The following is a 21,746-nucleotide window of genomic DNA, read 5'->3' on the forward strand; positions in this document are numbered from 1 at the left end:
AGACCGGGGCGGGGTGACAATGGGTGACAGTGGGTGGCACCGGGTGACAATGAGACCCAGGGGGATGGGAGAGGGATTTTCACCTGGAAAAGGGGGCGGGGGTGGGATTTGCACACGGGAAAAGGGTCGGGACAGAGATTTCCAGCTGGAAAAAGGGTCGGGAGTGGGACTTTCTGCTGGAGAAAGGGTTGGGAGGGCGATTTGCACACGGAAAAAGGGTCAGGAGAGGGGTGTCAATCTGGGATAAGGGTCAGGACAGGGATTTCCACCCGGGATAAGGGTCGGGACAGGGGTATCCAGCTGGAAAAAGGGTCAGGAGTGCGATATTCATTTGGGATCAGGGTCAGGACAGGGATATCCTGCTGGAAAAGGGGTTGTGAGAGGGGTTTTCAGCTGGAAAAGGGTCGGGAGTGGGATTTTCATCCGGAAAATGGGGCGGGAGAGGGATTTGCACCTGGAAAAAGGGTCAGGAGTGGGATATCCATTTGGGATCAGGTTCGGGAGAGGGATTTCCATTTGGGATCGGGGTCAGGAGAGGGATTTCCGTTTGGGATCAGGACAGGGATAACCATTTGGGATCGGGACAGGAGTATCCATCTGGGATCAGGATCAGGAACATCCATCTGAGATCAGGATCATCCCTCAGGTGCCGCCCCCCAGGCTCCCTCCCGAGCTGAATTCCAAGAATTCCATCCCAGCCCCTGCAGCGTTCCCGGGTTAATCATCAACCCCAAATCCAGGAAAATCCCGTTCCAGCCGCTTCCAGGGAAAACAAAATCCCGGTCCCGGCCGGCCCCAAAGTGTCCCCACCGTGTCCCCCCGGCGTCACCGCCGGGATCCATTTACGGTTTCCAAGGAAATCGAGCCCTTGAAACCGGAGCCCTTTGGATAAAATTCCCCAGGTGGGAGCGAGGAAAAGCCTCGGGATAACCGGGAATGAGGAATGATCCCAATTCCCCGGACCCCAAAAGCGCTGCGGGGTTTGGGGTCGCTCCGGGTTCGACCCGAATTCCTCATCCCGGAGGGGTTTGCCCTGGATTCCATCCCGGATCTCATCCCGAATTTCCCCATCCCGAGGAACTCGCCCCAAATTCCACCCCGTGAAATTCACCCCGAATTCAGTCCCGGATCTCACCCTAAACTCCAGCCGGGATTTCACCCCGAATTCCCCACGCCGAGGAATTTGCCCCGAACTCCGGGGGGGAGCCCGGGAGCGGGAGCGGAAACCTGGGAATGAGCGCCCGGGAATCGGAACGCGGCAATCTGGGGGCGGGGGAGAACCAAGCGTCGTGGTGGAGGGTGCCCCGTGTTTGGGGGGGTCCCCAGGGCGCTGCCCCCTCCCCGAGCACCGAGGGCTCCGTGAGGTGCCCCGAGCTGCCCCAGCCTCAGCTCGCACCGCACCCAGCGCGTTTCCCAGCAGTTTATTGCGTTGGGGGCCCGGGGACCCCCGAGAAGGGGTTGTGGGGGTCAGAAGCGCCGCTCGGCGTCGGGGACGCGGCCGTCGCGCAGCTCCCGCAGCCGCCGCAGCACCCGCGGCAGCTCCAGCTCGCCGAGCTGCCGGTTCTCCCGGGTCCGGACGCTGACGGTGCCGCGCTCCCGCTCCCGCCGCCCCACCACTGCGGGGGCACGGCCGTCGGGGGCGGCTCGGGGTCCCCGCGCCCCCCGGCCTGCACCGGCACCCCCCAAGCGCAGCAACCCCCCACCCCCGGGGGACACGGGGGTCCCAGGAGTGTCTGCGGGGGGGTCCCAGAGCAGTCCCGGAGGGCTCAAAGGAGGTCCCAGAGGGGGTGGGGGTCTCAGAGGGGCCCTGGGCAGGGGGTCCCTAAAAGGGCCCTGGGGAGGTCCCGAATGGATCTCAGGGGGGTCCCAAGGGGGGGAGTGAGCTCCAGGAATCCCGGGGGGGGGTCTCAGGAGGGGTCTTGGCAGATTCCTGAGGGGGTCTCAGAGTGGTGCTGGGGGGTCCCAGGGGATTCCCAAAGGAGGGACCCAGGATGTGAATGGGGGTGGGGGCACGCAGCCACTCCCGGGGGGCTCCACGGGGGTCCCGGGGGTCTGCAGGCCATGCCCCACCCTTACCCAGCTGGAAGTTGTAGTGGGCGAGTTGGGCCCGGCGGATCTTCCGTGCCAGGGTGGTCCCGGGGTCCCCGTCCAGGTCGGCCATGAGGCCCCCCCTCCTCAGCACCGCCTGCACCTGATCCCCCGGTGTCAGCGAGGGGCACGGGGGCGGGGGGACACGGAGGGGTGGGACGGGGGTCGGGGGGTCATAGGGGGGTACAGGGGGAGGGGAGGACACGATGGGGGTGCTGGGGGAGCACGGCGGGGTCACACACTCACCTCTCGGGCGTAGTCCTCGACCTCAGGGGTCTGTGGGATGACCACAGCCTGCAGTGGGGACAGCCAGAGCGGCCTGGGGGCACCAAGGGTCACTGGGGGTCACTTGGGGACACTGGGGGTCACTGGGGAGCACGGGGGGAACACACAGGGAGGGGGTGCCCCAGGGGCTGCGGGGGTGTCCCCGGGATGGAGGTGCCCCAAGCACGGAGGGGTCCCGGGGATCCAGAGGGTGTCCTGGGGATCGAGTGTCCCCAAAACCAGGGAGTCTCTGTCCCACGATGGGGCACCCTGGGACAGGGGTGACACCGGGGATGAGGGGGCCCAAACATCTCGGGGTGTTTCTGGGAACCGGGGGCGTCCCCGGGGATTGTGTCCCAGGGATTGGGGGTTGTCTGAAGGACTGGGGGGAGTGTGGGGTGTTTGTGGGGACCCCCTCACCATCGCCCGCCGCAGCTCTCGGCCAGCACGGCCACCATGCGCTCCACGGAGCCCAGCACGGCCCGATGGACCAGCACCGGCCGCGCTGGGCCCCCGCTCGGGCTGGGGGGAAACGGAGGTCAGGGGGGGCAGGGGGGCCCTTGCCCCAATACTGACACTGCCCAAATCCCCAGTTCCGCCTTCCCCACCCCAATCCTGAGACTCCCCAGCCCCGTGTCTGCCCCCCCCAATCCTGACCCCCCCCGGCCCCATTTCTGTCCCTCCACCCCAATCCTGATCCCCCTCCCAACCCCCAGTTCTACCCTCCCAATCCTGACATTCCTCAATCCCAATCCTGCTCACCCAGCCCAAATCCTGATCCCCCCACACCAATGCTGAACTCCAGCCCAATCCTGCCCCCAACAAATCCCCCAGTTCTGCCCTCCTGCCCCGATCCTGCCCCGTTCCCAATACCTGGCATATTCCAGCTCGAATCTCTCGGGCATCTGGAAATCCAGCTGGATGGTGCCGCACTGGTGCTGCCGCCCCAGAGCATCCCGGATCTGGATATCAATCTGTTGGGAATAAAGGGGAGGGGGCGCTTCCAGAAGGGTCCTGGTTTGCCCCCTTTGGGGATCCCCCCTCCCCAAAATCCCTCACCTTAGGCCCATAGAAGGCGCCGTCCCCCGGGCTCAGCTCCCAGGGCTGCCCGAAATTCTGCAGGCTCCGCTCCAGCTGCTGCAGGGACGGGTTGGGAGGGTCAGCAGGGCACAGTGCAGGGGGCACGGTACGGGGGCATCATCGCACCTGCTCAGCGCGATCCCAAGTTTCGGGGTCCCCCAGGAATCCGTCAGGACGCGTGGCCAGGGCCAGGCGGAAGGAAAAGCCCAGGATGGCGTAGACAGTCCGGATGAAATCCAGGGAGGAATCAATCTCGCTCTCCAGCTGGGAAAGGGGTGTCAGGGGCACAGGTGATACGTTCTGGGGGGCCAGGAGGGGTCAGGGGGACGGGCACCTGCTCCAGCGTGCAGAAAATGTGGGCATCATCCTGCTGGAAGCGCCGGACCCGCGTCAGCCCTGTCAGGGTCCCGGGGGGCTCGTTGCGGTGCAGGACCCCAAAATCTGCCAGGCGCAAGGGCAGCTCCCGCCAGGAGCGCGGCCGGTGGGCGAACATCAGGCTGGGGACGGACAGACAGACAGGCAGAGCCCCCAGGAGCCCCATGGGCACCCCAGGACCTCGTGACTCACCAGTGGGCCGGGCAGTTCATGGGTTTAAGGGAGAGGGTCTCAGGGGTGGCAGGGACGGAGAAGATGTGGGGGCTGTAGTGCTGCCAGTGCCCCGAGAGCTCCCAGAGCTGGGGGCTGAACAGGTTGGGGGTCACCACCTCGCTGAAGCCCCTTGCCCGGTACTCGCTCTGCGGGGACAGGGACAGGGAGGATGTCAGCTCAGCCCCACAGCATCGGCCATGGGGGCAGCAGGGACTGGCACGGGCGAGAGCCGCGGCCATTGGGGCACGCCAGGAACTGGGGGGTAACTGTGAGCAGAGGGGTCTGGGTGTGAGGGGATGGGGTGCAGTGGGGTCTGTGGGGGGCACAGGCAGGGTCTGGGTGTCACGGGGGGCGCAGCGGTGCCGAGCTGTGGTGGGGACGGGGTGCAGGGAGGTCTGGGGGATGGGGTCAGGGGAAGCCGCACCCGGATGAACTCCACGAGGGTGTTGTAGACGTGGGCGCCGCGGGGCAGGAAGAAGCAGCTGCCAGGGCTGAACTTGTGGAAGAAGAAGAGCTCCTGGTCCTGCAGCGGGGAGGGCGTCACCAGGGGGTCCCCATGGCTGTGGGGGACCCCCCAGCCCCTGGCAGGGCTCACCTTCCCGATGCGGCGGTGGTCCCGCTGGGCCGCCTCGTCCTGCGCCCGCTCCCACTGCTCCAGCTCCTGAGCGCTGGGGAAGGCCACGGCGGCCACGCGCTGGAGTGACCGGCCCCCGGCTCCCCCCCACAGCGCAGCCGAGCTCTGCGGGCACAGGGGGACGTCAGCGGGGCCGGGCAAGGGGCCCCCACCCGGCACCTGCTGTACGGGGGGGAACGTCAGCAGGGCCGGGCACCGGGACCCCCACCCGACACCCACCGTGAGCACACGCAGGGCTCCGATCAGCCCCGTGTGCCGGAGCAGGGGCCCGCGGCAGAGCTGGAGCAGGGGGCCGCACCTGAGGGATGAACGGACGGATGTGGGGACAGCTGCGGTGACCCACGGCCCCCCCAGTGTCCCCCGTGCTCACCTGTAGACTGTGGCCGTGGGGGATGTCACCTCCTCGAGCTGCTCCAGCTGGAATCTGTTGTGCTAAGAGAGGACAACAAAGAGGTGGGTGACAGTGGGCTCGGTGGCCTTAAAGGGGTGACACCGAGGGGGAAGTGACACCACGCTGGGGGGAAGGACCAAGGCGGTGACAGCGGCACAAGTAACACCAAACGGGGGTGACACCGGTCCCGATGAGCATCACCCTGCTTGATCCAAACCAGTCCCCAGGCTGGCCTCCCATGCCCCATCCTGAGATGCGGAGGGGACGCTCTGGGGAGGGGGGGTCTCACCTGGAGGAGCTCGGCCAGCTGCTGGCGGGTGGCCTCGAGGCGTTCGAAGCGGTGTCGGGCACGGGCGAACGTGGCACAGGCCTCCTCCAGCGCCGGCAGCTCCGCGCTCTGCACGGTCCTGGGGGCACGGAGGCACGCTGGGGACACGCCGGGGACACGCCGGGGACACGCCGGGGACCCCGCGGGCACCGCGTGTGCCCCACCCTACCTGCTGCCCATGTGCACGTCGCAGAAGAAGCCGTCCTCGGTGGCCCGGGTGCTGCAAAGCGTCGCCCCGAAAAACTGCTCGGCCACCGCCCCCAGGACGCAGGCGCTGGAGCGCCAGAAAGCCTGAGGGGACATGGGGGACACAGAGGGGACACAGGGGACGCGGGCTGTGAGCGGAGCGGGGCGCAGGTCCGGCACCCCGGGCCCCCGGGCTCACCTCCCGCCCCTCGGGCGTGGAGAAGTCGAGCAGCTCCAAGTCGGTGTCACATTCCAGCGGCCGGTCCAGGTCCTGGAGGGTCCCGTTCACCCGCGCCACCAGCGCCACCTCCGCCAGGCCAGCCCTGCAGGGACATCAGGGACCCTTGGGGACACCAGAGACTCCGTGGAGATACTGTGGGGACCCCGTAAACCCTGCGGGGACCCTGTGGGCATCATGGGGACCATCCCCCACAGTGGGAACCATGGGGACACGGTGGAGACCCCGTGAACCTCGTGGGGACTCTGTGGGGAGATTGAGGACTCGGTGCGGACCCTACGGACCTCGTGGGGACACCTCGAAGGGCCTGGGAACCTTGACAGGACACTGCGGGGACCCTAGAGACACCCTGGGGACCCCCTGGGCCGTACCCGAGCTCCGTGGCCACCTGGAACGGGGTGGTTTGCAGGGCCCGGCCGGGCAGGCGGCGCCCGCCGGGCAGCGCGATGCGGATCGGGGTCCCGGGCGGGAGGCGGCCGCCCCCGGCCCCGCCGCCGGCCCCATCCCCGAGCCCGTCCCACCGCTCCGCCGCCGCCGCCGCCCGCAGCCGCTGGAAGAGCCGGAGGCGCTCGGGGTCCGGCCCGGACACCTGGGGACGGGGATCACCGGGGGGTCACCAGGTCGCCCGGGGCGTTACGTGGCCGGCGGGGCCTGGGGAGCGGGGGAAAGGGGCGGGGGTGGTGCCGGGGTGCCCCTGGGGCGGCGGGGGCTCCCGGGGGCCCCTCCCGAGCGCACCCGGTGCCGCCGCTGGGCTCCCGCCAGCAGCAGCCGAGGCCTCACACGCGCTGCCATGGCGGACGCTCCGCCCCTTCCGCCGGAACACGGCCCGCCCCGGGCTCCGCAACCCCGTGCTCCCCCCGCGGAAGCCGCATTGGACTCGCCCGCCCGTGCGGGAGCGCCGCAGGCGGGACGGAACCATGGAGGGAGCGGGGGCGCCCCGCGGGCCGGGGGCGTCCGGAGCGCACGCGAGAAAGAACGGACCCGCCAACGGCTGGTTTGGTACTTTTTATGCAGATCCTGAAGCCCACACCGGTATCAAACAGGTACGATGGAGGCAACTAAAAACCAACAAAAAAATAATTAAAATAAATCAAGTAAAATCCCAACTTCATATAAAAGCCGCGGGGGCGGCCCTGGGTGTGGCGGGGACCCCTCTGAGCCCCCCGTCAGGCTCCGGCTGCGCGTGGTGAACGATCCCAGTGGGAATTAAAAAGTGATTGTTATATACACACACATAGAAAGTCAACAGTGATCCTGGGGGGAAAAAACAAAACAAAAAACCAAACCAAAAAAAATCAGAAGATCCCCAAATTAACCCAAACCCAACCGACAGTCTTCCCGAGCAGGGGCGACGGGCTTGGGCCTCCTTGCTGCCAGAGTCCCACATCCCATGGAGCTCCAAGGTGGGTTTGGGTGGGTTCCTCGACCCTTTTTGCCTTGTTTTGGTGCTTTTGGCAGACAGGAGGAACAGGGGGGTCTCCCCTCCCTGCAGCAGCAACTTGGGGATCGGCTGAAAACCAACACCCCAACACCACTCAGCGCTCCTCTCGAAGCTTTCAGAGTTTTTTTTTTTTCTTTTTTTTTAATTTTTTTTTTTCGTTTTTTTCAACTACTACTGAAGTTTTTTATTTAACAGCAACGTGGCTTCTTCTTGTTAAAACATTGGTTTGTGTCTGTTTTCTTGTCTCACCCAGTGCTGGGGGGCTGGGGGTAGAACCAACCAAAAAAGCACAGAACATTTAATTTAGGAGAAGGTTACGGGGGGGGGGGGGTCTCAAGGGGAAGAAAAAAGAAAAAATGAAAAAAGAAAAAAAAAAAAGAAAAAAAGAAAAAAAAAAAAAAGAAATGAAAGGGCAGCCCCGGGAGCTGGGCAGCTGCTTCAGTACCGGGGAGGAAAGAAGGGGCGCTTAGGGGTGAAGAAGGGGGCCCCCCCCCTTCCGAAGGGCGGCCGTGGCCGCTTCAGGCTCTGGAAGGGGTCTCTGCCGCCGAAGGGCTCCCGCGGGCGGAACTCGGCGCGGGGCGTGCGGAGCAGGACGGAGCCGCGGCCCCCGGGGTCCCGGTGGGGGCCCAGCCCGCGCGCGGCCCCCAGCTGCTCCCGGGGCAGGGGGCCGGGCCCCGCGGGGTCTCGCGAGCGGGGCAGGGCGTCCCGGGGCTGCGCCGCCCCGAAGTGCTCCTTCAGCGTCCCTTGCATCGTACCGTGCTCCTTGGGGAAGGCGCCGGCGCCGTGCTCCAGGGGGGGCGGCGCGGGGAAGGGGACCCCGCCGTGCTCCCCGGCCGGCGGTGGCTGCGCGGGGAAGGGGACCCCGGCGTGCTCCCCGGGCACCGGGGGCGGCGGGGGCGTGGGGAACGGGACCCCCGCGTGTTCCACCGAGGGGGGCGGGGGGACGCCGTGGGGCAGCGGGAGCGGCGCGGGCGTTTCCTTGGAGAAGGGGTTGGCGTGATCCACCGACGGCATGCGCGGAGGGACCGAGTGATCCCTCGGGAAGAGGCTGCCGTGGTCCTTGGTGGGAGCGGGCGGGGGCACGGCGGGCGGCCCCACCGGGTCCCGTGGGAAGGGGTTCCCGTGCTCCAGGGGAGGCGGCGCGAGGGGCGGCGGCGGCGGCAGGTGGTGCTCGAAGGCAGGGCTGAAGTTGTTGGTTCGGAAGTTGTTGACGCTCTCCGGGAAGGGCGGCACGTGCTCCTTGTAGGGCGCCGGGAAGCCGCCCATGCCGGGCAGCTCCGAGGAGCCTGAGGGCCCGTTGTCAAAGGCGCTCCCGCCGCTGCTCAGCTCGAACCAGCCCGCCCGGCTCCCCTCGCGCCCGTGGCCCCGGCTGCCCTTGCCCAGCACCCGGATGGACTCCACGGTCTGGATCGGCTCCCCCGACATGCCCCGGCTCGAGGCGTTGTGGTAGCCCAGCGTCTCGATGGGGGCCCCCTTCTCCTCGGTGCTGTCGGGCAGGTCCAGGCAGGAGGAGGAGACGCGGGTCTCGATGCGGTAGTGCTCCTCCGGTGGCTGCGGCTCGCCCTTCACAGCCCCGGACAGGCTCCCCACCTCACCGGAGCTGCTTTTGGGAATCTGCCCAAAATGCTTCTCCTCGGAGGGCTTCCGGGAGGCGTTTTTGAGCATGTTCTTGAACTCAATGGTGGAGGTGGCGGAGATGGAGGAACCCATGGGTTTGTCCCCACCTGCCGCAGGTGGTCGGCTGGCGGGACTGGGGAGGGCGTTCTGGGGGCAGAAGAGCGAGCGGTGGGGAAGCGCGTGGGGCGAGTCCGAGTATTGCTTCTGCGGGAGGCCAGGTTTGGGCAGGGTGTTGTGGTTGGAGTCCGGCGTGAAGAACACATCGTTCTTGCTGGGCGACGGGGACCCATCCGAGGCCGAGTCCTTCCCCCTGCGGCCGTAGCTCCCAAACATCCCTGGGGACGAGGCCAGCGGGTCGCAGCTTTCGCTCTGATCCAGGATAGACCTCATGGCCGGGGGGAAGGACGGCTTCACGCCAAACTCCTGTGACCGCTGACCATAGCTGGACAGCACTGGCTGGTACTCTGCAGAATCTGCGAGTTTACTCGATTTCAGGATAGACTTGACCGGCTTCTTCTCCAGGTTCAGCATGGCCGAGGGCGGCGGCCCGGAGTAGTCGAAGTCGCGGTAATCCTCGTCTTCTTGGAAAGATGTGTCTGGGTAAAACTTCTCCTGGGAGGAGTCCATCAGGGAGGAGGGCATCTCCCTGCTGTCCGCAGGCGGCTTGTACAGGCTGGCTGGAGACTCTCTGCCAAGGCCAAAGGGCCGGTAGCCGTGCACGGAACTGGGAAGTTCTTGGGAATATCCATCATCCCGGCCCTGCAGAGGCGACCTTGTACTGCTGGGAGTCGAAGAACCGGGGCTCATGATTTTCGACAGCAGGGAGATCGTGTCGACGTTGCTCGACGTCGGCTTGTCCATCATCTCGTCCTGGGTGGGCGTCCCGCTGCGCTCGTCGCGCACCGGCGTCCCGTCCACATTGTCCATGGAAGTGCTGGTGGGACCACGCTGGAAGTCAGAGGTGTGACTCTCCGTTGCCATGCTGGACCCCAAGCTGCTGAGGATGGGAATATTCAAGTTCAGGCCACTGAAGCCAGGATTTCCCTTCAGGAAATTGTGTATCTTCATCTCCAAACTGGGAGAAGGGGGTTCGGATTCCAGCTTGGCTTTTGAAATTTCGGAGGACTGACCCAGTGAGGTTTCTGTTGGCAAAAGGGAGGAAGGACTGGTAGGGTGGGAACTGGAAAATCCCAGGGAATTGGTTGGTGGCTTAAAACCAGAGCTTGACAGTGCTGGGGTATGTCCGACGGGAGCCTTATTGACTGAAGTGGAGGAAACCTCTGCAGTGGTCGAGTTTGGAGAATAACCAAAACTTTTGGCTATAAAGGACTGTGGATTGGAAGGAACATTCCTCCCCTTCATGCATGGCACGGTCGTGTTGGCTGGCGATGCCGAGGTGCTCTGCGAGGCAGCTTCTCCCGACTGAACGGTGTTCCCAGCCACGCTCTGCAGCAAGGACGACAGCCCTGGAAAACAGAACTGCTGTATCAGCTACTGAGGGCAGAGGCAGATCACCCCAAGCCACTGCCACGGGAAAGGCTCCTGTGTTCGCCGTTCCGTAACACCCCCTCAGGCTCCGGCCACAACAAGGACTGGATTTTGCTGCAGTGACAGTAGCACCCAGTGAGGTGCAACCTTCCACCAGAGGCTTGGATTGATCCACAAATATAAATTACACCATCGAGTCAGTTGGGTAAGAGTCTGGTCTGCAGCCAGGAGTGGGAACCCCTGCCCTGCTGGCCGGGTGACCCTGGCAAGGTGCCGGAGCAGGAGCAGAACCTCTGGGAAACTTTCTGCACGTAAAAAACACAGAGACCTCTCAGTCTCCTGTCCTGCTCACAGGGAATGTTCCAGACACGTGCACTTCGGCCGCAGCACAAGCAGGAAGCACAGAGAAGTGGCAGATCTCACTGATCCGTGACACATGTGCTACCTGAGAAGGACCATCCACATGTGCCACACACGTGAAACATTCCAGTGAAGTTTTTCTCCCTCTGTTCTCACTTAGGACAAGCAGGGCAGCACGTTTCAGCCCGGCCACTGTCCCCAAACACCAGCCAGCCCGCCCCCAACACCCACCCCAGTACCTTGCAGCGCTGGCGTCGTCTGAGTCTGGGTTTTGGAGAGAGCCGACAAAATGCTTTCCGGAGTTATCTCGACTTTGGAGAGAATATTCGCTAATGGATTCGAAGGAGCAGACGGGGTTCCCAGGACAGGAGTCTTCAGGCCACTGGCAAGAGCTGTGGGGCTGGTCGGCGTCCCCGGCGAAGGTCTCGAGGCGGGACTCACCCCTGGGGTGGGAGCACACACCACTCACCTGCGCTGCTCCGGCAACGCACGTGCTTCTGACTCAGGTCTCCCACAGGCACAACTGAGCACAAGCAAGGAGAGGCTCAAGGAGCGACACCGTGTGCCAGAGACCGAGCCAGAGCTCCGAGAGCAGTAACCCACTCACCACCCAGCTGCGTCAGTGCCGGCGCCCACGGCCCGGCTCAGCACTCACCTGTGCTCTTCATCACCGATGTCAAACTGCTCAGGATGGAGCTGATCTTGGCCAGGTCCACGTTGGCCAGGTTGGGTAAGGCGAGTGCCGGTGCTGGAGCGATGGGAGCTGTGCTCACCACCTTTGGAGCCGGGGGGGTTGGAGGGGCCGGGGCCGGCGTTGTCACCGTCCCCGAGGCCGTGCCGGCCACAGCAGCCGACGGCACCGCTTTGGGGACACTCTCGGTCTTGGTGGGAGCTGGGGCTGGAGCAGCCTGTTTGTCCTTCCTCTCCTCCACTGCAGCAGAGAGGGTGGAACAAGAGCAGAAAGGTCACTCAGTCCCCCGAAAAGACTCAGGGCACATCAGTTCTGATTCCCACAGATGTACAGACATCTTCGGTAAGTGTTTTGGGAGATGGACATGGATCGCAGTGGGACTGGGACTTCCCTGCTAGTGCCAGGAGATCCAAACCCAACAGCCCCGGCCCACAGCCCAGCACGGGCTTTGCGCCTCCTCCACATCCCAAATGAGGCTGGAGAGGCCTGGTTTGTCCTGCAGTTCCCCCACGACAATCACGTACCGATGATTTTAGACGTATCGTCCTCCACATCGGAGAGCTCCATGTCTTCCACGTCCCGATTGTCTGTCGCAGGCTCTGGAGAGACCATCTTGCGGCCTCCAGCTGCTGGAGACCGGGTGCTGTTCTCCTCCCCCATGCCCTGGAAAGGGGACTCGGAGCCTGTCGGAGATGGGGCGTCCATGCTGGGAGAAGGGACGGGAGACTCCTCGGGATCCGGAAGGGTTGCTTTCAGCTGGTCCAGCTTTTTCTTCAGATTGCTCACTCGATTAGCAAATGTTTTATAGGCCTAAAGAAGGAAGGACACCAGACTGAGATCTTTCACGCCTCAGTCACTCCCCTGAGGAAGCAACATGCAGCCTGAGAAAACCAATTCCAAATCCCTGGACCCTGCAGTGGTAAGAACTTGGCTTCTCCATGGGACTCACAGGGCAACAACCACAAAAAGTGGGGAAGATAAAACCTTTTTCCACTGACTTGAAACAATTTTCATAACTCCCCTGTTTTTTAACAAATACATTCTGCCCATTTGGGGCTTTTGGTAGGGTCTGGAGGGTGTTGGTTGTTTTTGTAGCACTTTACTACCGTCCTTTCTTCGCTTGTCTAGTTCCCACATAAATCACAAGTTTCCAGAATTCAGGATTTGTCACACTAACTGTAATTTTGCCCCATTTAAGAACCTAGAAGGGCTCCAAAATTCCAGCAACACACACAAACTGAGCTTCCAACTGCTGGATTTTGAGAGCATATCCTTGTCTTGCCCAAAGCCTCAATTCTGCCCTCTTTGGAAACCACCCATACAACAATCCCATCAACTTTTTAATTTGGGAATAGAGAGATGAGGCATCTTCCAGCCTCTGAGGTGCCCAGTGAGCACAGGCAGATGCTGTTCCACCTGTGGAGGATCCAGAAAAGGCACACTTACATTTGCCACCACCTTGACTTCTTTGTACTGTGCCTCATAGAATATCCCGGCGTTCTCCAGCGCCTCGGTGAGCGAGGGGCCGTTCTTCACTTGCTTGTCCAAGCCATTGACAAATTCCTCCAGCTTTGAACTTGCTTCTTCAAACTCCTTGGAGAACTTCTTCCCTCCTGTTTTATCTGTAGGGAGATGAACACCATGGAAGTGAGCTGCCACATGCCATGGAAGTGTGGTCTCAACAGCAGCACCCAGGATATCGGGACAGCAGAGCTGCACACTCCCAGACCACCCGGGTCATGCACTGGGACCTGGCAAGGAGGAGGCCTGGTTGCTGGCAGTGTTGGTTTTCAGCCAGTCATTCTCTTGGTCTAAGCTCTGCACCTGAGAGTTCCCGCAGGGATTCAAATTAACCAAGATTTTTGGCTCCTGATTGCTGGTTCTTAACCCCACTCTGAAATTCTGGCGTTTTCCGTCTCGACGGAACCGAGGAGCTCCCACAACTCCTTGGGTGCCCTCGGGGCTTTACCTTTCAAGCACTTGAGTGTCTCGGTGCTGCAGACGTCCACCCTCATAGTGGAAAGCTGCTTCTCCTTCAGCTCTATCTGATCTTCCGAGCGCTTGTACAGCAGCAGCTCATCAATGAGGGACTGGGGCTGGAAAAAAGCAAACGGGAAAAGCCTCCTCATCACATTCCAGGGAAGAGGAGCCCTGCCTCCGCTCTGGCTCCAGACCGCTTCCAAGCGAGAGCTAACCCAGGAACCATGTGGATCCAGGATTTTTAACCTCAAATCTCACAATCAGCAAACCTGGGCTCAGGCAGGAGCTGCAGTTACACAGGTCTCCTGGTTAAGAGCAGGGACAGGTCTTTGCATTTCATGAACGTGTCCCCCTCTGTCAGGGGACCGAATTCAGACCAATTTCTTGCCACTCCAGACTCCTCTTCACAAGGATGTTCTGAGCCTGCCCAGACCCTCCCCATGTTGGCCCCATGGGTGTCACAGCCCCCACGTCACAGATGGCTCTTGGGCCTGGGGTCACCCCACATGCAAACCACCCAAGCTGGGGGTCAGTGCCATGGGTCACTTCCACTCACAGACTTACTCGGAATTCGGCGACAATCTTGGACTTCAGAGCAGCTTTCGGGTTGGTGGAGGCTGTGGGGATAAAGGAAAATTGTGAAGAAATCAAGGCACCACATCCCAGTGGGAAGTCAGTCACAACAGGCAGCCTAAGAAAAGGTATTTTAAGATAACTCCATGTGTTACCCATCACATCCTCCCCTCCATGCATGAGCCCCTCAATGCTCCGGGCTCCTGGCTGCTCATGGGGCATGGACACGTGCAGCTGGATTGGGACCAACAAGTGACACTGCTGCTTTTTAACATGCTCTTAACGTTTCCTGGGCACACCTTTTCCCCAGGAAGACGAGTTCCTGCAAGGGTTGATCTCACGGCCTTATCCAAGGAGTTACAGCTCTCTACAAGGAAGGGAATGTTATTCCCAAAGTGCCAGACCTGGAGCTGGCATGGAGCCCAGGTTTCCTGTGGGCAGGGTCTCCCCTGGGAAATTCCTAGGTCTGACCATGCCCAGGGCCTTAACAACTGTCACACCTGGTTACAGGGTGGGGGAACGAGTCCTGCTGGCAAGAGACTGAATCCATCAAATTCTGGACAAAACAGGAGAAATAGGAAAGAAGAAGTAAGGAGCTGATGAGAAGCAAAGCGCTAAACCCTCCATCCATGCTGGATACAGTTCTGTCTGGGAAAGCAGCTTGTGGTGTAAAGCCCAGTAATAAACACTCCCAAACTCTTCTGTCCTTCTGATGTCACCCTGTGCCTCTCGTCACACCTGATGTCCCACACGTCACACCTGACATCTCACCACCTCTGTGGGGACCACTCAGGGCTTTGGCACAAAAGGAAATCATTAGGGTCACTCTGTTACAATAAATTCTCTCCTGCTGGTCTGAATCCTGAGCTGTTGGACTCCCACATCCTGTCCCTGCACTCCCAGCTCCAGGTGCCCCCTCCCAGCCCAGCCTGCTGGGCAGGAGTGTTCCTGAGCACAAAGGGAATGTCCACCTTCTGCTTCTCTCTGTCTTCTCTCCATCTCTGACCAGTCTAAGACCAGTTTCCAAGAGGTTCCACCAGCTCTCTCCTCTCCTGTCCACAACCTCTGCTCTCCTATCTTATTTCTGCCTCACTTCTTTTCTGCACATAGTGGTTTTCTACCAACACCTCCTTGGTGTGCACATCGTGGGGCCCTTCTGAGCTGCAGGCTCAGCCTTTCTGCTCCTCGAGCAGCCAATTTCTGCATTAGTGCACAGAGTTCACAGTGGTTCCTTACTTTGTGATTTCTTCCACGGCTTATTCGGTTTGTTCAGAGACTCTTTCAGCTGCTTCTGAGTTTTGAAAGTGGTACCTGGAAAACATTTCATTTTTGGCAGTCTGGCATTATGGGAGTCCTGTCAGAATGTGGTTTTTTGGTGCCGTACAGTTGCACGGTGAAAGAGTGAACAGAAATTTGTTTTAAAATACCTCGACCAACTTCCTTAGAGGAGCTGCTGGATGCCCAAGAGAACCTCAGTTTACTCAGGAATGCAGCAACCTGGGGGTGGTCTGCCATTTTTAAATCAAGTTTCTGTTTGCCCTTACACTAAGACAGTTCAAAAATCACAGTAAAAAGGGAAAACACAAGGAATCTAAAAATCATACTCTTTGGGGAGGCTGTAATGGAATCAGCATCGAACAGGCAGCAGTGCCCCTTGGGAAAGCAGCCACAATACCTGATTTACCTGAAATCTCACAGACTTGTTTTCAGGTTACAGAAATGAGGGATTTCAGAGGAGAAGCACAAACGTCACTTCTCAGCATGCAACGCCCAGCTCAAGCCTGTTCTCGTGCCACAGCCTGACCCGAGACACCACGTTCCTCCTGCTGTGATGGCCACCGGCCCTCAGACCACTCCTGAGGGCTTCCTGAGCACCTTCAGCTCGCGATGATGTGAGTGAAGCCAAAACCTGATTTCCTGCAAGTACTGGAGCATTGGCTAATCCCTGGTTTTAACCAACTCCGCATGTTTCTTCCCTAAGGACTTGAGGACTCTTCACCCTCCAGCTTTGCTTCTGCCTCTTCCTGCCCCACAAATATTATTACTTAAACCAGCCTGCTACTGAACAGGACCCAGAGGTAGAGCCAGAGCCCCCTGGTCAGGATGTGTAGGACCATCTCAGCCTCACATTCTGTTTGCTCTCAGCTGGAGCAGTTCCAGCTCATGTGAAAGAATTCACAGCTGCCTTCGGAAAGGTACGAAAGAGGTGAAGCAGGAGAATCCAGCGCTGCTCACGTCCCACACCCGGCTACGTTACAGCCTGTGCCAGGTGCAAATGCCCCTCATTCCCCTCAGTGACCCCAGACTATCTCTACAGCTTCGCCGAGCTCACGGGGCAGTTTGTAAGGTGACAAATGAGGAGCGTAAGTAACTTACTCAGTGCTTCTTTCAGTGCCAAAATGGTTTCCTCGGGGTACACGTTTCTGTCCTCCCAGATTTTGAAGATTCTTTCGATGGATTTGGAAACAGATGGATCCCTGGAAGAGAAGAGTTCTTTACCCCCTGGCTGCAGGACACTGGTGCGAGGCTTCCCTCACTCCACCTCACAGGATAATTTGACCCGAACCACCCCCGTGTGCAAATTAAAACCCAGCTCACGCCCACCCTGGCAAACACGTGGCTGCTCAAACAGAACCCTTTAAGTTCTGCTGATGTTTCTACAGAGTTCGAGATGTCAGCAGAAAGATTCCCCCTTTCTGAGACACTCGGCCTCCCAGCACCCCATTAGTTCATTACTCACTTCACTAACGAGGCGGCCTCGGGAAGCACCTCTGCGAAGGTGTCCCGAAAGACAATGGCATTTTTCCTCTTGCAGTTCTGTATGACATCATTGGCCAAGTAAAAAAGGTTCAGCCGATGAGGAAAAGCAGCTGAGGACAAAAGAAAACTTAGAGTCAGCATCAGACACAAGTACCACAACAACCACACCTTGATCCCAGTATTTCAGTGCTGCTTTTGGGAAAGTTTTGGAGTTTTCAAGGTCCAGCAGGCAAACCCCAGGGGCTAGAGACGGCATCTGCAGTTTACAAATGATTTCCAGACTCCCCCAGCTATGCTCACTCCTCTGACCCTCCTCATGTTCAAAAGCTCCAACCTGAGTTACTTCATCAAACCCCTTCCTCAGGGTGGGTAAAGCTCATCCACATGCTAACGATGGTAATGAGCCCCTTCACTTCACTAAAGGACATTCCCAAGGACTGAGAGGGTGTTACTCCACACGCTCCTGTGTTGTCACCTCTCACCTGCCCGTGTCACCCCCGGATGCAACCAGAATCAGTTTTATCTACAAATCCCTCATTCTCTATCCTGCTTCATTTTCCAGTTGTCCCTACGTTGGTAGAGCCACTTCCCACAGCACGGCTGTGCCTTGCAGCTCTCCTGGTCTCCAGGATTCCTCTCAGGAAGCTCATCATCCTTCCTGGTCCAGAGCCCTGGGTGGGAGCTTGCTCCTCACTCACAGCCTGAAAAAGCTCCCAGCAGAAACGTTCTGCCCATGCTGCCCTCCCGACATCAGGGAGAGCTCACAAGTGAACTCCAGTTCAAAAGGAAGATCCTGCACAGGAGATCCTCCTCTGAGGGGAAGCAGAGCTGAGGACACAGGAAAAGGCTTAGCTCAGATGGGTCCTCAAATCCCCACGGGTTGATGTCCTTAAGCCTCCCTGAGCCCCTGCCAGCAGCACTGGTTCTCCTGCGCCCTTGAGCATCACTCCAGCCTCGGGCGAGGAAGGACATGGGGACAGAGCCCTCGGGAAGTCCCTGCTCCTGAAGCCCTGTTCCTCCACTATCCCTGCCCCGGGACACACAGCAAAGGTGTGAGAGCCAAGCCACGAGTCACTGCCAGCAGCTGCTCACCCCCAGCCCCACACGGAGCCCCGGCTCCCACATCCCAGAGGAGCTTTTATCCCTGACCCTGCTCCTCTGGCCGCCCCAGCTCCCACATCCCAGGAGAAGCTTTTCCAGCACAGTCTCAGCGAGCCAAGGACTTATCACCAGAACCTGTTGCTCACAACCTGTGCCCTGAACATGCTGACAGGGCAGGCTGAGGTGGGTTTTCTGGAGCACAGAGCGCTCTGCTCTGCCCGGAGGGCTGGGAATTCAACTGGAGCAGGGCTGCACTCGCCTGGCTTTCCAAAACAATTTGGAGCCAGCTTTCCCCAAAATGCCAGCCTCAATAATCTCTCAGATCATCATCCCATTGGAATGGGGCTTCTGTGATTTAGTTAAACCAGTGCTCTAGTGCCAGTTCTCCTGCTGCTCACTGGGTGTTCCCTCCATCCCAGAGACATTCCAGCAGCAGAGACCAATGATTCCAGATCTTAATAATGTAAAATAAATTTCAAAAAACTATGAACCTTTGATTTAAACAATCCAACATCTACACGGCAGAAAGAAATCTGGACTGGGGCTCCAGCCGGACGCTGACCACACAGAGCACCACCAGCCCAGAGCCAAGTTAGTGCCATAATGTATAAACCAAGGTACCACAGAGGAGGAGAGACCCATGCTGGGTCCACAGGAAGGCTATGGAGATGATCCACAAAGAAAACCAAGGGTCTTTGGCTCCAAGAAGCAACAGACTGTACCCGATGGGTGAACAGCTCCTCTCAGCTTAAACCAGCGAGGAAATACGGGCAAGCAGGAAACTGCAGAGCTGAGCCCACCCCAGCCCTGCCACCTGCTCCAAACCAGGCACGATGGCACCAACACAAACAGCATTTCAGAGCCTGTGGATGGGTCCTGTTTAACTCACACTAAACACGCTGACCAGACCCTCCTGCACAGACACTCGGATTCCCATCAGAAACCTCCCAAAGGTGGAGATACAGCAGCATCTCCTCGCAGGAACATTCCTGCTGGGAAGCTCTGGCTGTGACCAGCATGGCTCATGCACAGGATGAGCCTTGACTCGGAAGCGAGATCCCAACAGCAACGTGTCAAATACCAGCACTCCTGTTCTTCCTAAAAGGACCCAGTTCTGTGTCCCAGGAGCCCCAACTCCACCACATTCCCCCTCGCCAGGAGCTCCCTGGGAAGAGCAGATTTGATGTGTTTGTAAGAGCTTTGGAGTTAAAACATTTAAAGACTCAGAAAGGAACCCAGAGCCACCTGTACTCGCTGTGGCACCACCAGTGAGCTCCTCTGGCTGGGACAGGGACTTCCCACAGCCTGAGAGCTGTGAGGTCCTTGGGGCAGAGGATGAAGTGTACTATGAAGGGAAAAGCAGGAAAAAAGCCCTATGGAAGCAGGAAGTAACCAAACAATCAGGGGTCAGGGCATGGCAGCATGGCAGCCGCTGTCAAGGATTGGTTTGGTGGGATGAGGTAGTTAATGAGGGACCTGGATAAAAGGAGGGGTGTGGAGGTGAGATCCTCACAAGGGCTGTGAAGGGAAACTTTGAAAGAATCCCACAAAATCCAACAAGAATTCCAGGCTGGTGCCAAGGGCTCAGGGCAGGAGCCAACAGCGCAGCAGCAGACGGGAGCCAGGGCAGAAACAGGGCATCAAGGACCTGAGGGTGGGAACAGTTCAATGGCTTTTGATGAGCCTGGGAAGGGGGAAGGAGTGATGGAAGAGCACTGAGGGCCTAGGGAGGAGCCAGGACAACTGTGACAAGGGACACCATGTCCAGACGAGTTGGCACATCCCAAGGAGAGATGGGCTGGATTTTCTTCAGGGGGCATGCGCTCGGAGAGCCCCAAGGATGATGCCACAGTGCCAAGGGGGGTCCAAGGGAGGAGGATTTCCAGGAGAGCTGGCAGCAACAGCAAGGCAGGAGGACCCGGAGCACTTCCTCCAAGGCTCTCACCTTCCTCTCCTTAATCTCATGGAGTACAAACAAAACAGAGCAAACTCTGGGGAAAGAGCATCTTCTGCATTCTGCAGTAGCGCCTCGACAGAGAAACTCAACTCTCCCAAACTTTCCAAAAGGTTCAGCACACACTTTGCAGTGGGAATGTTATCTCCACGCTCCTGCCAAGCAAAGCTTCCTTGAACTCCCACAAGAAGAGTCAAACCTTCCCACAGCAGTGGAGATAACACTGCTGTGCTGAACCTCCTGCCAACACCAACCTTCTCCCTCCAGGCCAGGGACGCATCCTGATGGGCACTGCAAACCCCAGCGCTGGCACCCGGCCTGGCTGTGCCCACCCCAAGCTGCTCTGGCCAGGCAGGGCACAGAACCAGGCCCTGGTCCTGGAGGCTCCAGAGTCCTGCTTTAGGAGATAATGGATTCAGGAGGACAAAGGTGCCACCACTGAGGTGCAGGCGAGCATGTTGTGTTCTTCCAAGGATGACAAGGTGATGCACACGGGACAAGAGGGAACGTTTTCAAAGTAAAATGGACAGATTTAGATTAGGTGTCAGGAAGGAATTCTTCCCTGTGAGGCAGTGAGGCCCTGGCACAGGTTGCCCAGAGAAACTGTGGCTGCCCCATCCCTGGAAGTGTCCAAGGCCAGGCTTGGAACAACCTGGGATAGTGAAAGGTGTCGCTGCCCATGGCAGGGGACTGGATGGGCGTAAAGGTCCTTTCCAACCCAAGCCTTTCTATGACGATGAGCCCGACGCTGCGCAGCGGCCGCCGACACCGGTCGGTCCCCGAGCCCCGATGGCGGGGCCGGAACCCCCGGCCCGGCCGCGCTCGCTGCGCCCCGTTCTGCCCCCGGCCGCCCCCCGGCCCCGCACTCACAGCGGCGCAGCCACTTCATCCAGTGGTACACGATGGTGCTATGGTGCCGCTTGTTCTCCAGGCACCACGAGGAGAGGCCCTGGATCGACTCCATCGTGTTGGTCACCGCCTGCAGCTTCCTGTCGAGCGAGGCCTCGAGCGCGCCGGCCGCGGACGAGGCGGCGGCGGCCGAGGAAGAGGAGGAGGACGAGGAGGCCCGGCCGCCGCCTCCGCCGCCCGCCGCCATCTTCCCGCGCTGCTCGCGGCCGGGCCGCGCGGGGGGCGGCGGGGCGGCGCCTCACGGGGCGGCGGGGCCCGGGACGGGGCCGGGCGGCGGTCACGGCCCGGGGGATCGAGGGGGCCCGGGGGTGCTCGGGCGGTGCCAGAGGCGGCGGGAGGCGGTCTCGGCCGGGGAGAATCGCTCGGCCCGGGCGGTGCCAGAGGCGGTCCCAGCCCGGAGGGATCGCGGGGCCCCGAGAGTGCCCCGGGTGGCGCCGGAGGCGGTCCCGGCCCGAGGCGGTGCCGGTACCGGAGGCGGTCACGGCCCGGCCCCCCCCGCGCGCGCCGCCCGCCCCCCCGCCGCCATTTTGTGACTCCCGCACACGGGCGGGACGCGCACGCGCATGCCCCGCCCCCGTGGCGCCTGCGCGCGCGCCCGCCCCGCCCGGCAAGATGGCGGCGCCCCCGCCAGCCGCTTCCCCCCCCCCCCCCCGGCTGGCTGTGAGGGGGCCGAGAGCGCGGGCACCGCGCGAGGTAAAAACGGCGTTTATGGCGTAAATCCCGGAATCGCTGAGGTTGGAAAAGACCTCTGAGTGCAACCTGTGACCGACTGCCACCTTGTCACCCAGCCCAGGGCACTGAGTGCCACATCCAGTCATCAGTGCCTTGAACACCTCCAGGGATGGGGACTCCACCAGCTCCTGAGCACCCTTTCCAGGAGGGAATTCCCCGATGTCCAACCTGAACCTCCCCAGGCACAGCCTGGGGCTATGTCCTTAGAAAAGAGGGGAAGTGGCTTCTGCTCCCCCGGTCCCCTCCCAGGCCCCTGTCCCTTCCCTCAACAACGTCAAACGCAGGGGCAACGTCATCCTTCACCCCCTTTACCCAAAAACACACAACGGCGATTTGTTTTAAA

At 60.5% G+C, this 21,746-nt stretch overlaps 2 protein-coding genes across 6 annotated transcripts; both read right to left on the minus strand.

The window, feature by feature from the left end:
- Positions 1 to 1,437: 1,437 nt before the first annotated feature.
- TARS2 (threonyl-tRNA synthetase 2, mitochondrial) lies at positions 1,438 to 6,597 on the minus strand. 4 transcript variants are annotated; one of them, XM_082298915.1, is made up of 18 exons: positions 6,533 to 6,597; positions 6,169 to 6,386; positions 5,759 to 5,882; positions 5,543 to 5,664; positions 5,335 to 5,452; positions 5,025 to 5,086; positions 4,874 to 4,952; positions 4,616 to 4,759; positions 4,445 to 4,543; positions 4,000 to 4,166; positions 3,767 to 3,929; positions 3,559 to 3,696; positions 3,412 to 3,489; positions 3,226 to 3,326; positions 2,773 to 2,874; positions 2,335 to 2,407; positions 2,077 to 2,191; positions 1,438 to 1,616 (listed from the first exon to the last, which is right to left on the minus strand). In XM_082298915.1, exons 1-18 carry the CDS (start codon positions 6,587 to 6,589, stop codon positions 1,468 to 1,470), a joined length of 2,109 nt encoding a protein of 702 aa, XP_082155041.1. In that variant the 5' UTR covers positions 6,590 to 6,597; the 3' UTR covers positions 1,438 to 1,467. The 4 variants fall into 4 exon arrangements, with proteins under 4 accessions (XP_082155041.1, XP_082155039.1, XP_082155040.1 ...); XM_082298913.1 differs by having other exon boundaries at positions 4,874 to 4,933; positions 5,543 to 5,882; XM_082298914.1 differs by having other exon boundaries at positions 1,473 to 2,191.
- Positions 6,598 to 6,789: 192 nt separating this feature from the next.
- RPRD2 (regulation of nuclear pre-mRNA domain containing 2) lies at positions 6,790 to 21,196 on the minus strand. 2 transcript variants are annotated; one of them, XM_082298825.1, is made up of 11 exons: positions 20,633 to 21,196; positions 16,688 to 16,817; positions 16,324 to 16,424; positions 15,184 to 15,258; positions 13,939 to 13,991; positions 13,364 to 13,490; positions 12,841 to 13,016; positions 11,919 to 12,204; positions 11,359 to 11,634; positions 10,943 to 11,146; positions 6,790 to 10,321 (listed from the first exon to the last, which is right to left on the minus strand). In XM_082298825.1, exons 1-11 carry the CDS (start codon positions 20,856 to 20,858, stop codon positions 7,677 to 7,679), a joined length of 4,299 nt encoding a protein of 1,432 aa, XP_082154951.1. In that variant the 5' UTR covers positions 20,859 to 21,196; the 3' UTR covers positions 6,790 to 7,676. The 2 variants fall into 2 exon arrangements, with proteins under 2 accessions (XP_082154951.1, XP_082154952.1); XM_082298826.1 differs by lacking the exon at positions 15,184 to 15,258.
- Between the last annotated feature and the right edge of the window lie 550 nt (positions 21,197 to 21,746).

Source organism: Coloeus monedula (genome assembly GCF_965178545.1).
Source record: "Coloeus monedula genome assembly, chromosome: 29".
Lineage (NCBI taxonomy): Eukaryota > Metazoa > Chordata > Aves > Passeriformes > Corvidae > Coloeus > Coloeus monedula.